At 39.2% G+C, this 15,637-nt stretch overlaps 1 protein-coding gene across 2 annotated transcripts in view; it reads right to left on the bottom strand.

The window, feature by feature from the left end:
• LOC139556554 (disks large-associated protein 2-like) overlaps window positions 1-15,637 on the bottom strand; it is a 191,459-nt gene that overhangs the window by 56,114 nt on the left and 119,708 nt on the right. For both annotated transcript variants that reach the window (XM_071370640.1, XM_071370641.1), the window contains exon 3: window positions 2,097-2,323. In XM_071370640.1, coding sequence (XP_071226741.1) covers window positions 2,097-2,323 — 227 coding nt within the window. The remainder of the gene's footprint in view (window positions 1-2,096; window positions 2,324-15,637) is intronic.

Genomic DNA, 15,637 nt, shown 5'->3' with positions numbered 1-15,637 from the left:
ATTGGCACCTTTGATAAACATGAGCAAAAGAGACTGTATAAAATAAATAATAGAAATACTGAGTTATATTGTACATTTATAATATTTTATGCTAATACAATTGCTCAGATGCAGAGATTTTGTTTAACAAATAATACTTTTCCCCCAAAAAAGATAAGAGGTCTAAATGATTGCCCCCCCCTGTTTTTAATACCTTTCAATGGCTCACCTTGCAAGGATAACAACACTGAACCTTTTTCTAAAATGTTTCATGAGATTGGGAGGGATCTTGGACCATTCCTACCTACAGAATCTTTCCAGATCCTTGATATCCTTCGTCTGCACTTATGGACTGTCCTCTTCAAACCAAACCACAGGTTTTCAATGGGGTTCACGTCCGGAGACTGAGATGGCCATTGCAAAATTTTGATTTTGTGGTCAATTAACCATTTCTTTGTGGATTTTTATAAGTGCTTAGGGATATTGTCTTGCTGGAAACTTGCGACCAAGTTTCAGCCTCCTGGGAGAGGCAATCAGGATTTGGGCTAAAATGTCCTGGTACTTGTGTAAAGTTCATGATGCCGGTGACCTTAACCAGGAGCAGTGGAATCAAAATAGCACCATAATATCAAAGATCCACCCCCATATTTTACAGTAGGGGTTCTGTTCTGCATATCCATCTTTCTTTGTACGCAAAACCCACCATCGGTGTGCGTGCCTCTATTTTCATGTCATCGGACCACAACACCGGTTCTAATCCAAGACATTCAAATAATGAAATGACATTTTTTTGTCAGACAATTTATTTTCATGTTTAAAACCTTTGACCATGACATTGGAGAGAAGTGACAGGGTTGCCATAGCCTTGTCAACAGTGCTGTGATAACATAATGCACATTTCCTCTGTAAGATGATGGGCAAATATTGAAATAGCAGTTGATAAACGTCAGATATACCTGCATTGGTCTGTGACACTCACCAGCTAGAATATTTTTTTGTATATCTGAGCTGATGAACAGAACTGGGTTCCAATTACTAATCAAAGAACAGTCAAAGCTCATAGTGTAAGGACAGGGTCACAAGGCAGTGAAGCGGCTGCATAGCAATTGACCAAACAAATGTAGCAAAGCTCTTAGTCATGCACTAACATAAGTTGGTGATGCACTGGGGTAGAATAGGAACATGTCACAGCCAATCGTAACCAAGGAGTTATTCTTACTCTGTTGCCCAGCAACATCGGATGACATGTGTAAATCATGCATGCTCCCCCAGAATGTCCCACTGCAGACAGAGGTCACAGAGACAGGAAATGGATATAACCGCCAGGTCAAATAATGTCTTTGCTTTAGCAAGCTAGAGGTGTATACAGTATAACTACTGTAGGAGAGCTACTGTAAAACAAACAGGCAGGAGGGACAGAAAATGACAAAAACACTGATGGCAGTGTGTGACTTTGATGAAATTCAACGATGAAAGCCGGGGGTTAGGGTTGAAAACAGCTTGCAAAAAGCCTGGAGCTAGGGTTAACGTTTTTAAATGGCGTGTCAAAAAGGCGGAAGCCGTGTTCAGGGTTTTGAAAGGGGGTCAAGATCCAGCCAAGATAAAGGTCAGAGCTTCTACATTATTTACGGTAATCCATGAGCCACATTGGCTATCGGAGCGAAAGTATCATTTTAAATCCTGCCATCCAATCTAATGTCCAAACCAAGATTATGAGCACAGTTATTTAAAGTATTCAGTAATTATTCAGTAATGCAGCCAAATGTTTACCCAAAACCATGTCAGTAATGCTGTGTAATATATAATTCACACCCGACTGTCATTCTTGTAACAAGGCTTACATATTCATAAAATATTATTGCCTTGTCTGTAACAATCCCAAAATATATAACAGTATATTCATCTCTCACACTCCACACTTGCACTAGTTTGGTTTAAACGTACCCTGGTAATGATAACCAGTACAGTGTCCATTTTAGATCATCCTCAGCCTCAAGCAGGAGTGATGTATGAGGCTGAGGGTGTCCTGAAACAGACACAGTAACCAGGATGTAGTGACAATGCATTATTGAAAACCCGAAGTACAGCAGCTCTAGTCGAGACATTAACGGGCCTACCTTTGGGGTTCTATGTGGGGTCTCTGCATAGCTGATTTGAGGACGAGGGCGTCGGGTCGGATGGCCTTCTGGGGTGAGGTCTTGGGGCTGCCATCAGATTCGCCGCCAGAGTCGTTGTCTTCTTCTCCCATGGCTTTGACGTAGCTGCTGCTGCGCATCCGTCGACACGGGATCTCCTCGTCCTGGTCCCCATCCTCTGGGTATCCACTCCACTCATCCTGAGGCACCTGTGGCAGAGAGTAGGGTTGAATATTTTCCTGGTATTTTACAAACGTTATTATTTTTTATTTTTTTTACATGGCTTAAATAATTCAACATTCAACAAAAACAGTTCTGTAGGAATGAGGTTTGGGAATTAGGCCTAATACATTATCACAGCATATTGGCTATACGCTTGGCCTGCCAATATTGTTCTACTCAGACCATATTATATTTCAACAAAATAGAACAGTTGGTGTAACACTTGCGAGGCACTGCGGAGCTTAAATTTAAATAATTCGCTTTTTTATTTTATTGGACTGAGCTCGGAACTCAAATCTCCAACTTCAGCGTATTCAAAACTGGGAACTCTGAAAAAACGATTTAAACGGTCATCCAACTCGGAATTCCTTCTAGAGCTCCGACTTTTCGACCTGAAGATCACTGATGTCATGATTTGACCTCGTATTTTTCAAGTTGTTTTGAACGCAGCATTGAGTACACTGAAGTTCCCAGTTGTTTTGAACGCAGCATTAGTCTCAGCGGAGGGAAAGAGCAGCATAGGGTCTGCCTCTCAGAGTCCCTGCTCCCTCCTTCCTTTCCTTTGGTGAGACTGACCAGAGAGAGGGGACACTGTCTTCTAACTGATGGCGAAATTCGAGTCGTACCGCATCTGCCTCATACACAAATTCATGTTGTTCCTATGAATAGAAAAAGTGAAATATTCCTAGATATTAAAATAGACACGACAAGCTGCTAATAATAGCCTAATAAAAACGCAGGGCTATTGATACACGTGGCTACGCATTCATTGCAGCTGCCGCGCAAGTGAAAGTAGTATACTGAGTAGCTCGTTTTATGTTTTGTAATAGTGTTAAAAACAGTGTTGACAGTGCGGAATAAACATGAACTCATCATAAAAACAGCAGCTCTTTGCTGTATTCTTTGACGGTCTCTCTGTGGTCATGGTTTTAAAAGTTGTGAAGTCCCACGTAGGGTAGTATCAAACATTGCTGTGATCGGTACAATGGGCATACTCGATTTTAGCCACAGATCTACTGGTCCGCCGGTTAGGACAAATGAAAAAGTTAAAAACGGAACACTTTGTTAACCCGGTGTGCAGAGCTTCTGAATCAAGCGCACCTACCGCCAGCAGTCCAACACGAATAATAATAGAAAAGGAGAGCAAGCCTTTATCGTTGGCCTTTCTGCAGAAATGTTTGGTGATCGACTAGGAATGCCTTGAAGATTGCGATCGACCGGTTGGCGACCACTGCAGTTCTCCATTGTATTATATGACTTTATTACACACCTAATTCAAACCATCAAACAGGGAGAGAATATGCAAAGATGGCGCAGGACATGCGGCCTACAAAGTTACGATTACAGTCTAGCAAATTGATTGAATTTGGAAATATAATATGGCCTATTTTACAGTCGTATAATTAGTAGGCAGACGCATATGTCGCCTACCTTTCATAATATTTCCCCTAGTAATTTGTAACGTGAGCATTGGCCTACTTCGTCTTTCTGTCTCTAATGTTGCTTCATTCCTTCCTCATTTTCAACAGTTAAGTTTCGTTGTCCTCGTCTTCTTCATAGTAATGACATGCTTGAATAACTTAGGACTAGAATAAGACGCAGACGGCTTTCACTTCTCTTCACGATGATTGAATGGGTATGGGTGACGGGTAAAAATAAATAACGTTAACTGATTAGCCTACCGCCATCACGCATTCTCTCTTCTCCCCGTCAGTTTTATTGGCTGCTGTATATAACATTCAGCAAATAAGAGCTTGTATCCCTCTTCCAATAGTCTATTAGTTAAGCTATAAGAAATGCAAACAAACAATATCCAGTAAACTATTCTAGTCTGGCTTTTCGTGGGACTCGGAAGAGCGAAGGAGCGTTTTTTTAATGGCCAGCGGTGCACAGGTGCGTAATGCACAAGAGACAGAGGCTATACACTTATGCATAACCCATCATTCATTTGATATATGGCTTACACCGCATTGAATTTATTACCTGAAAGGGATGATCTATTTTGGATGCAATTTGAAGGGAATTGATGCAGAGAGAGAGAAAGACGGTGAGAGCGTGCTCGCGTATGCACTGATTTATAGCAACTATATTCAAGAGATAGGCTGCAAAAAATGTTTAGATCTAATTTACAATTAATAAATAAGGGGACCCCCGAAAGCCAGATGGAGATGTCTAAATTAGACGCGCATTCAGTCCTTATATTACTGTAACATAGGCCATGCTGCAGCAAATGTAGGCCTACCTGTCACAAGAAAAAAGTGACCGTGATGAGATCATACATGCATTGTGACCTGTCCTCCTGAGATGCGGTGTCTGGCCCCACTCTGAGCGTTGATGATAGATCATGCAGATAGCAGAGAGAAGGCCATAGAGAAGCCAGATTTAGACATCTTGCGTATACTGAACAAAAATAAAAACGCAACATGTTTGAAAGTGTTTCATGAGCTGAAATAAAAGATCCCAGAAATTGTCCATATGCACAAAAAGCTTATTTCTCTCATATTTTGTGCACCAATTTGTTTACATCCCTGTTAGTGAACATTTATCCTTTGCCAAGACAATCCATCCACCTGACAGGTGTGGCATATCAAGAAGCTGATTAAACAGCATGATCATTACACAGCTGCACCTTGTGCGGGGGACAATAAAAGGTCACTCTAAAATGTGCAGTTTTGTCACACAACACAATGCCACAGATGTCTCAAGTTTTGAGGGAGCGTGCAATTGGAATGCTGACTTCAGGAATGTCCCCCAGAGCTTTATTTCTCTAAAATGTCATGTTTATTTCTCTACCATAAGCCGACTCCAATGTCGTTTTAGAGAATTTGGCAGTACGTTCAACCGGCCTCACAAACGTAGACCATGTCTAACCACGCCAGCCCAGGACCTCCACATCTGGCTTCTTCACCTGCAGGTTCGTCTGACACCAGCCTCCCAGATAACTGATGAAACAGGAGTATTTCTGTCTGTAATAAATCTGTTTTGTGGGGAAAAACTCATTCTGGTTGGCTGGCACCGCAGTGGGTAGGCCTGGTTCCCAAGCCTATTGCTGCGCCCCTGCCAAGTCGTGTGAAATCCATTGATTAGGGCCAAATGTATTTATTTCAATTGACTGATTTCCTTATATGAACTGTAACTCAGTAAAATCATTGAAATTGTTCCACGTTAAGTTTATACTTTTGTTCCATTTAATTGAACAGTTCCATTTCACCTCATAATTTACAGTTTTCTCGTAATTATTTATCCCAGGAAAAGGGAGTCGGTTTGGGCGGGAAATCTTGGTGTACCTCAGTAACCCATTTTCTGGTATTCAACCCTAGCAGAGAGCCCACCTCTGTCAGTCACATAGATCCAACGTGTCTGCACAGGTGAACATGTAGGATGTACTGTACTGTATGTCTTTGTATCACACACACACACACACACACACACACACACACACACACACACACACACACACACACACACACACACACACACACACACACACACACACACACACACACACACACACACACACACACACACACACACACACACACACACACACACACACACACACACACAGTTCCTTTATTTGCAGGGACAATGGGAGCCAATTAGCCAAAGGATTGGGAGAGCTGACTCAGGCCAGAAAGAGTTTTCCCCAAACACACACAGGGACTCACTGAAGCAGAATGATCCCCATCCCCAGGCTCTGTTCTCCCCTCAGATCCCCCCTCACTCCCCAAGGGTCGAGCTACTCTAAATACCCAGTCTCACTCCTCTCTCCTACTCCAAAGCCCTTTTTGTAATATTCATCTTTCTCTGACATGAAACATTTTGTATTTTAGCCAAAGATCTTTGAACCAGAACAATGGACAGTAGGTGTGTATAGGCAGCTGAATAACAGCATTACATATTTTACAGAAACAACTCAAGAGAAATTATCCTGGTGGCAAGATAATATTTTCTGTATGATAAGCAAAAAGTATCTCCAAAAACATTATATGATAAAAATGTCCAGAGTACTTAAGTACTAAAATACACAAGAAATGTAGCAAAATATACTTTTTGTTGAGATGTTGTACCGCAGGGTACACCAATTCCCTTTCCACTTGTACTCTCATCTTGTACAGAAGGGTTATGAATACGACCCCCCATTGAGGCCCACTTGTGTATAGCATGGCTCTGATGTCTGAGCACTGAGTGGAGTCAAACTTCCTCGGGAATGGATCTGTGGGTTGCAGAATTCCAGCCCATTCCAGATTCCAAACAGGGAATGACACCACCAGCGCCTGTCGGAGTGGCGAGTCCCGGTGAGATGGGCTCAGTGTGAGGAAAGGAGGGGTGTGAAGGGAGTGAGAAATAAAGGCACTGCAATCTGTCACCAAATGGCTTGTTTCATCTACAGGGAGGCTCTGTGGCCTAGCTCCACTGTGCCCTGTTAAAATGTTGGGGGACAGACAGACAATCAATTCTTACATTCTTGTGACACAGGACCAATGTGATTTCTCACACAATGCCGGTTTAAGCACAGTGTGGGTTTGATTGAACCCTACCTACAGTGGCTGCCATTCATTCACCTGAGGCTGTGCTCATTACTTTTACGATGACACAGTGTAGTTAATAACAAATTATTAATTCAAGCAGCAGACAAGTTAAGTGGCAAATAATCTTGGTACTATTATTACGTTTCAATGCCAGTAATTGTTCTGGACAATGTGATTTAAAGCACCCTCTTTTTTTTTTTTACATACAGTATTTACATATATTTTTTTACACGCATACATACTAAAGCATATGGCTTTAGGTACCGCAGTGTATATCAACAAAAAAATGAAATTGCACTGATTATAGGAACTATTGCTCTGCAGTATCTAAGACGATGAGGACTTGTCGAGCGATTGTCTTTCCCATGGGCCACAGCAGCAGTTAACACGCCTAGACAAGCGGTGCGTCTCAGTAAATTAATGTTCTGTTGTAGTAAATATGAAACTTATACTGTCAATGCAGAAGTCTCAGGGTCTGCCCTGGGGAGAAGAGTGTTACACAGCGTAGTGAGTCAGGGGAGTAATAAAGTAAGGGATAATACGATGTCTTCCTCCTGAATCCTACAGCATGTCCTTTTACTCCTCCAGATTCATTTGAAGGGGAATGTACTGTAGGCAAGTGTGTAGGTTGCAGCCATAGCAACTGGAGATGAACAAGCGACATTAACACATCATGCATATGCAACAGCGTAGCCTCGACTGTAAAGGGAAAAAAAAGGGGTCTGCTTCGACGAACAGCACCACAATTAATAGCGATTAAGGGATTACGGTTAATTACATAGTGGTGTATGGTGTAAACGAACGCTTTGCCGTAAACATACACCAAATCAAAGTGGCTTGTGTTTTACTGTACGAGTGGCTCTAATTGGTGAAGTCAAAGAAGGCCCAGCAACAGTCAAAATTATTTTTTTCCTGTGTTTTATATCACACTGTACAACAGCGGATGAAACTAACACTGTAAAAATGTGTCAGTTAGACTTATGTATTCCTTTAGGGGTAGTGTGATGCGTAAGACACATTTTCACTGGAAGTCATTGGTGGCTGTTAAAATGCATGATCCTTTCTCCCTCTTTCTTTCTGTCGGAATATAAAAGGATATAATGACTACATGGAATGTGTTTCTCTGCTGATAGGAATGTAACCGGATATAATAAGGACTACGTGGAATGTGTCTCTCTGCCGACAGGATTATAACAGGATATAATAAGGACTACGTGGAATGTGTCTCTCTGCCGACAGGATTATAACAGGATATAATAAGGACTACGTGGAATGTGTCTCTCTGCCGACAGGATTATAACAGGATATAATAAGGACTACGTGGAATGTGTCTCTCTGCCGACAGGATTATAACAGGATATAATAAGGACTACGTGGAATGTGTCTCTCTGCCGACAGGGTTATAACAGGATATAATAAGGACTACGTGGAATGTGTCTCTCTGCCGACAGGATTATAACAGGATATAATAAGGACTACGTGGAATGTGTCTCTCTGCCGACAGGATTATAACAGGATATAATATGGACTACGTGGAATGTGTCTCTCTGCCGACAGGATTATAACAGGATATAATAAGGACTACGTGGAATGTGTCTCTCTGCCGACAGGATTATAACAGGATATAATAAGGACTACGTGGAATGTGTCTCTCTGCCGATAGGCAGCGTGCATGTAAGGACATGAAGAACTGGTCTTGCAAAATTTATAGAAGGTATTTTTCTCTTCATTTTTTCGAACAATAGGATCCATTGAACTGAGCAGGCTGGGCTGACATGCTTATAGCCTTTGCTAGTACTTTCTTAATATCAGCAGAAATCTATAATATTGTGCTGTTATTATTTCTATTAATATTATCTATTATTATTGTTATTATAGAATTTTTCTGACTGTTTTCCATGTTAATTGGTTATTTCTCTTATAAAAAGCACCCTTATACACATGCAATAGACCTATGGGGAATTGAATTTGTGAGTGAAGGGTGGCAGTATTGAATTATGTTGTCATGGGACTGCCCATATTTCCGTTTAGCCTAAGCCAATTGGTGGCCAAAGGTTTGCCTTCGGATGCAATGGTGTCAGGGAGAGGGAGATGGTCTGATGGTCTTCGTGACAACAGACCTCCCAGATATAGGGGGAGGTTTTAGTGGGTGGAATATTACGGCAAAATAGTTAATAATTGACTTTTGTCCGCATAACGTAGGCACAGTCGATCCCCTTATTGTACGGGACACTTTCAAATGTACTTGTATAGGCCATTCAAATCAATACTAAGCATTAAAACAAAATCAGTTTATGTCGAAAGAGATTAGACTAATAGGAAATATAGGAAGTAACAGCACAGTTGGCAATAAAAAAACTGTACTATAGAGGCCCATTATTATTCTACATTATTATTATTATTATTATACTATTATTATTATACTATTAGTATTATTCTACATTATTATTATTATTCTACTATTATTATTATTCTACATTATTATTATTATACTATTATTATTATTCTACATGATTATTATTCTACATTATTATTATTATACTATTATTATTATTATACATTATTATTATTCTATTATTATTATACTATTATTATTATTCTATATTATTATTATTATTCTATTATTATTATACATTATTATTATTCTACATTATTATTATTTTACTATTATTATTATACTATTAGTATTATTCTACATTATTATTATTATACTATTATTAGTATTATTCTACATTATTATTATTATACTATTATTATTATTATACATTATTATTATTATACTATTATTATTATACTATTAGTATTATTATACATTATTATTATACATTATTATTATTCTACATTATTATTATTATACTATTATTATTATTCTACTATTATTATTATTCTACATTATTATTATTATACTATTATTATTATTCTACATTATTATTATACTATTATTATTATTCTATTATTATTATTATACTATTATTATTATTCTACATTATTATTATTATACTATTATTATTATTCTACATTATTATTATTTTATTATTAATATTATTCTACATATTATTATTATACTATTATTATACTATTATTATTATACTATTAGTATTATTCTACATTATTATTATACTATTATTATTATTATACTATTATTATTATTATACTATTATTATTATTATACTATTATTATTATACTATTATTGTTATTCTACATTATTATTATTATACTATTATTATTATTATTTTACATTATTATTATTATACTATTATTGCCACCTGCGCTGTTTTTTCCTCTATTTACCTTTATTAGTCTAATCTCTTTTGACCTAAACTGTTTTTGTTTTAATGATGAGTATTGTGTTGAATAAGTTAGAGGAAAAATAAAAAGAATTGGAGGAACTTATTCAAGAACGATTAAGTGTATTTTATTACAAAAATAGTGCCAATTGAATGGAAAACTGTGAAAAACGCCCAAAAAATTATTGAATCTTCAACATAGAAATGCTACAAAAAAGTATCTACAGAAACGTATTACACATGACGGAGTCATCCATGATTTCACCAAATTATATTTTGAAAGAGGAAGCAAAAGTATTTCAAGCATTTGTTTAATTTTCAGTCTCCTCCATCTCGACTGAATGGTGTTAACTGTAAGGAATTCTTTCTTAATAATAATGAATGTAATGTGAACAAATGTACAGAAAGACCTGTATAAAGGCCAACTTGCAGAGAACAAACTTCTTGAGGCAATTAAATCATTTCAGTCTGAAAAACCACCAGGGCTTGATGGCATATCTTTTTAATGTACTCAAAGATCCATTATCAGAATGTTTTAACTACTTTCAGGTACTCAACAAGAAGGTCTGATTTCATTACTGAAACAGAACCCAGGTGGTAACTATAAAGATCTAATCCATTTAAAAAACTGGAGGCCTCTTATCCTTCAATGTTGTGACGGGAAAATACTGGCAAAATGCATAGCACATAGAAAAAAAAGGTTTTACCAGATATTATTCATACTGATCAGACAGGGTTTTTACATGAACAATATATTTGAGATAATATACGATAATTATTTGAAACAGTTGAAGATTATGAAACATCCAAGACACCTGGCCTGGTCTTCATAGCAGATTTTGAAAAGGCGTTTGATAAAGTACGACTAGAATTTATATATAAATGCCTGGACTACTTTAATTTTGGTGAATCTCTTTTACAATGGGTTAAAGTTATGTACAGCAACCACAGGTGTAAAAAAGTAAATAATGGTTACTTCTCAGAAAGTATCGAGCTGTTAAGAGGAGTTAATCAAGGCTGTCCATTGTCTCCATATCTATTTATTATGGCCATCGAAATGCTAGCTATTAAAATCGGATCCAACAAGAACATCTAGGGGTTAAAAACAAAAGTGTCAATGTATGCCTGGAGCTTCCAGTGTCGCCCTCCAGTCCGGAGCTTCCAGTGTCGCCCTCCAGTCCAGAGCTTCCAGAGGCGCTCTTCAGTCCGGAGCTTCCAGAGGCGCCCTTCAGTCCGGAGCTTCCAGAGACGCCCTTCAGTCCGGAGCTTCCAGAGGCGCCCTTCAGTCCGGAGCTTCCAGAGACGCCCTCCAGTCCGGAGCTTCCAGTGTCGCCCTCCAGTCCGGAGCTTCCAGAGGCGCCCTTCAGTCCGGAGCTTCCAGAGGAGCCCTTCAGTCCGGAGCTTCCAGAGGCGCCCTTCAGTCCGGAGCTTCCAGAGACGCCCTTCAGTCCGGAGCTTCCAGAGGCGCCCTTCAGTCCGGAGCTTCCAGAGGAGCCCTTCAGTCCGGAGCTTCCAGAGGCGCCCTCCAGTCCGGAGCTTCCAGAGGCGACCTTCAGTCCGGAGCTTCCAGAGGCACCCTCCAGTCCAGAGCTTCCAGAGGCGCCCTTCAGTCCGGAGCTTCCAGAGGAGCCCTTCAATCCAGAGCTTCCAGAGGCGCCCTTCAGTCCGGAGCTTCCAGAGGCGCCCTCCAGTCCGGAGCTTCCAGAGGCGACCTTCAGTCCGGAGCTTCCAGAGGCACCCTCCAGTCCAGAGCTTCCAGAGGCGCCCTTCAGTCCGGAGCTTCCAGAGACGCCCTCCAGTCCGGAGCTCCCAACGAGGGTCCTCAGTCCGGGGCCCGCTACGAGGGTCCCCAGTCCGGGGTCGGTGGCGAGGGTCCCCGCTCTAGAGGCGCCACCTAAGTGGGCCAAGCCAGAGGTGGAGCGGGGTCTACGTCCCGCACCAGAGCCGCCACCACTGTGAAATGCCCACCCAGACCCTATAGGTTCAGGTTTTGCGGGCGGAGTCCGCACCTTTGGGGGGGGGGGGGGGGGGGTACTGTCACGCCCTGACCGTAGAGAGCGTTTTATGTCTCTATTTTGGTTTGGTCAGGGTGTGATTTGGGTGGGCATTCTATGTTCCTTTTTCTATGATTTGTATTTCTGTGTGTTTGGCCGGGTGTGGTTCTCAATCAGAGGCAGCTGTCTATCGTTGTCTCTGATTGAGAACCATACTTAGGTTGCCTTTTCCCATCTGTATTTGTGGGTAGTTGTCTGTATGTAGTTGCATGTCAGCACTTGTTAAATAGCTTCACGTTCGTTTTGTTGTTTTGTTAGTTTGTTTAGTGTTTATTCGTTAATTAAAATAGAATGTATTCATATCACGCTGCGCCTTGGTCTCCTCATTTCAACGAGCGTGACATTAACTCTTTGGTCCTATCATAGTTTACTTACATACTAATGGCACTGCCTACTCCAGGCCTCATTTTTTAAATCATATGAGCAAAAAACATTTAACCTTATTTGGAACGCTAAGCCAGACAAAATTAAACATTCCTATTTATATAATGAAAATGAGTTTGGGGGGCTAAAATTATTAAATATTAAACCATTAAACTTCTCACTAAAAGCTTCACTCATAAATAAGTTAGACTTCAACCTGAACTGGTTGTCCTGTAGATTATTAAGAAAGGATCATGCTTTGTTAGAAACATTTCCTTTTTGCCTTTGGACAGATTAGAACTTCTCATTTCCAACTAATTGAAAATTAAACTTTGTTTAAAGTTTCACCCTTTCTTAAAAAAGCCATACAAAGCTGGTTACAATTTCAATTTTCTCCTTCAAAAAGATAGATCAAATATAACAACAAATATTATGGTTGAACTCAAATACACCGATTGATCAAAATAAAACATCTTTATGGAAAATTGTTTTAAAAATGGTATTATATTTATTAATGATATTATGAATAGAAATGGAGGAGTTGTGTTACATATGCAGCTCTCGGAAATATATGGGAATGTTTCCTCAATCCAAAGATACAACCAATTCATTTCAGCAACAATGGAGGAGGTCGTGGAAGAGGGAGAAGGTAGAGAACTTGTTTGTCTGCTATATATTAAAGATAAATGATCTGAAAAGGATTGGAATAAATATAAAAATATACCAGTTTAACTTTAGATTTTTTTTGACAGCTGCGCCTTACAGGTTGCAAAAATAAACGGGAAGAGATGTTCGATGTACTGATTCCATGGCACATGGTATATGAACTCACAAAAAACAACACTTGATTCTACCCTTCAAGTTTTTCAATTTAAATTATTATACAAAATGATTTCACCAATTGAATTCTATATACATGGTGAATACAACAGTCTCAGCTCTGTAGATTTTGCTATGAAGAGACAGATCTTGAACTCTGTGAAGCAGAGTAAGGGCTATTTGACCAAGAAGGAGAGTGATGGTGCTACATCAGATGACCTGGCCTCCACAATCCCCCAACTTCAACCCAATTGAGATGGGTTGGGATGAGTTGAAACGCAGAGTGAAGGAAAAGCAGCCAAGAAGTGCTCAGCATATGTGGGAACTCCGTCAAGACTGTTGGAAACGCATTCCTCATGAAGCTGATTGAGAGAATGCCAAGAGTGTGCAAAGCTGTCATCAAGGCAAAGGGAATCTCAAATATAAAATATACTGAGATTTGTTTAACACCTTTTTGGTTACTACATGATTCCATATGTGTTATTTCATAGTTTGATGTCTTCACTATTATTCTACAATGTAGAAAATAGTAAAAATAAAGAAAACCTTTGAATGAGTAGGTGTGTCCAAACTTTTGACTGGTACTGTGTATAATTTTGTAAAAACACTCTAAAAGTGTGAAAAGTTACAGCGTCGTCAGTGTCGTCAATTTTAAGACCCTTGTAGGTAAAAAAAACGAATATATATATACTGTATATATAAAAGATAAAATATTGAATTTGGCCATTAATACTATAGCCCATAGAAACACATTGAGTAACACATTCATGAATGGCAAAACACAGTTAAAAAATAAATCATAAGGAAAACGTTTTTGAAGTGTGTGTCCTATATCAGGAAATATTTTTGTTTTTTGGACACATATTTACCCCCTTTTTTTGTTGGCACAAAACTACCTCCATACTTCCATTCATTTTTACCTTCAGACAAGTCCCGTGACACTTATGGGGGTCGTAGAGCTAAATGGAGAACGCCATCGTACTTCTGAGATTCTTATCTTTCCATGGAGTTGTCATAATTAGTAGGCCAAACTGTTCGTACACTACAGACTTTTTTCAGGGTGTGTCCTGGTCTGACAAACAGTGCTGTAGCTCTGCCACTTTCCACCAACATAGGCGGACGCAGTGGATTTAGACTATGCCCATGCAAAAAACATTAGTTTAAACTGACGGATTATGTGTGGGGATTTTTTTATTATGTTAATTAGATTGACACACAGGTGCATCAATAGACCAACAACAAAAAGAGTTCCAAACCTCTTTGTCAATAACAGCTAGTTTTCCCCTCCTCACTCAGTGTCACGCCCTGACCTTAGTTATCTTTGTTTTCTTTATATTTTGGTTAGGTCAGGGTGTGACAAGGGTGGTTTGTTTAGTTTTTGTATTGTCTAGGTTTTTTTGGTATGTCTAGGGGTTTTGGTTAGTCTAGGCATATTATAGGTCTATGGTGGCCTGAATTGGTTCCCAATCAGAGGCAGCTGTTTATCGTTGTCTCTGATCGGGGATCCTATTTAGGTTGCCATTTTCCATTTAGGTTTTGTGGGTTATTGTCTATGTGATGTTGCATGTCTGCACTCGTTATTATTAGCGTCACGTTCATTTTGTTAGTGTTCTTCGTGTTCTGTCTTTATTAAAAGGAAGATGTATTCTAATCACGCTGCGCCTTGGTCTCCTCTATACGACGAACGTGACACTCAGACCATTGACCACGAGTCCTAGCAAAAATTCTTCATTGAGAAATTGTTTTTTGCTAAAAAGCTATTTTTACTAATTTTAATAAATCTATTACACTAAGGTACTTCATTTTTATCCAGAAATTATTTGATATTAATATAAAAACAGCTGCATTCGGCCTTTAATAAGGCATGTTCTAGTCAATCAACATTAGTAGACTGTACATGCCAATAAAACATATATTCTATCACTCTAAGAATGATGATCATATTCAAGGCAATTTATTTTGATCTCAGATGCTTGAATCATATTTATCTTATACATCCTTATTTCACTGCAGATTCATTGTTATTGAGATCTACATGAAATTAACCATTAATGGCCAATCAAATAAATGCTCCAGTCACCGTGAGCAACCTTAGCAGAGTTGCCAACAACCGGATGCATCTGGTTTTCAGGAATAGAGCTATCTTCAACCTAGCTTCCTTTTCCGCTGAAAACCGAATATGGGAACTCCGCTCGAGAGTTTATTTTACACCTGCTACATTAGCTGACACAGTAATCTGTTTTTT

Source organism: Salvelinus alpinus, chromosome 27 (genome assembly GCF_045679555.1).
Source record: "Salvelinus alpinus chromosome 27, SLU_Salpinus.1, whole genome shotgun sequence".
NCBI lineage: Eukaryota > Metazoa > Chordata > Actinopteri > Salmoniformes > Salmonidae > Salvelinus > Salvelinus alpinus.
Note: the sequence above shows the minus strand (reverse complement) of the source record. Positions and strands in the feature narration are given on the sequence as shown.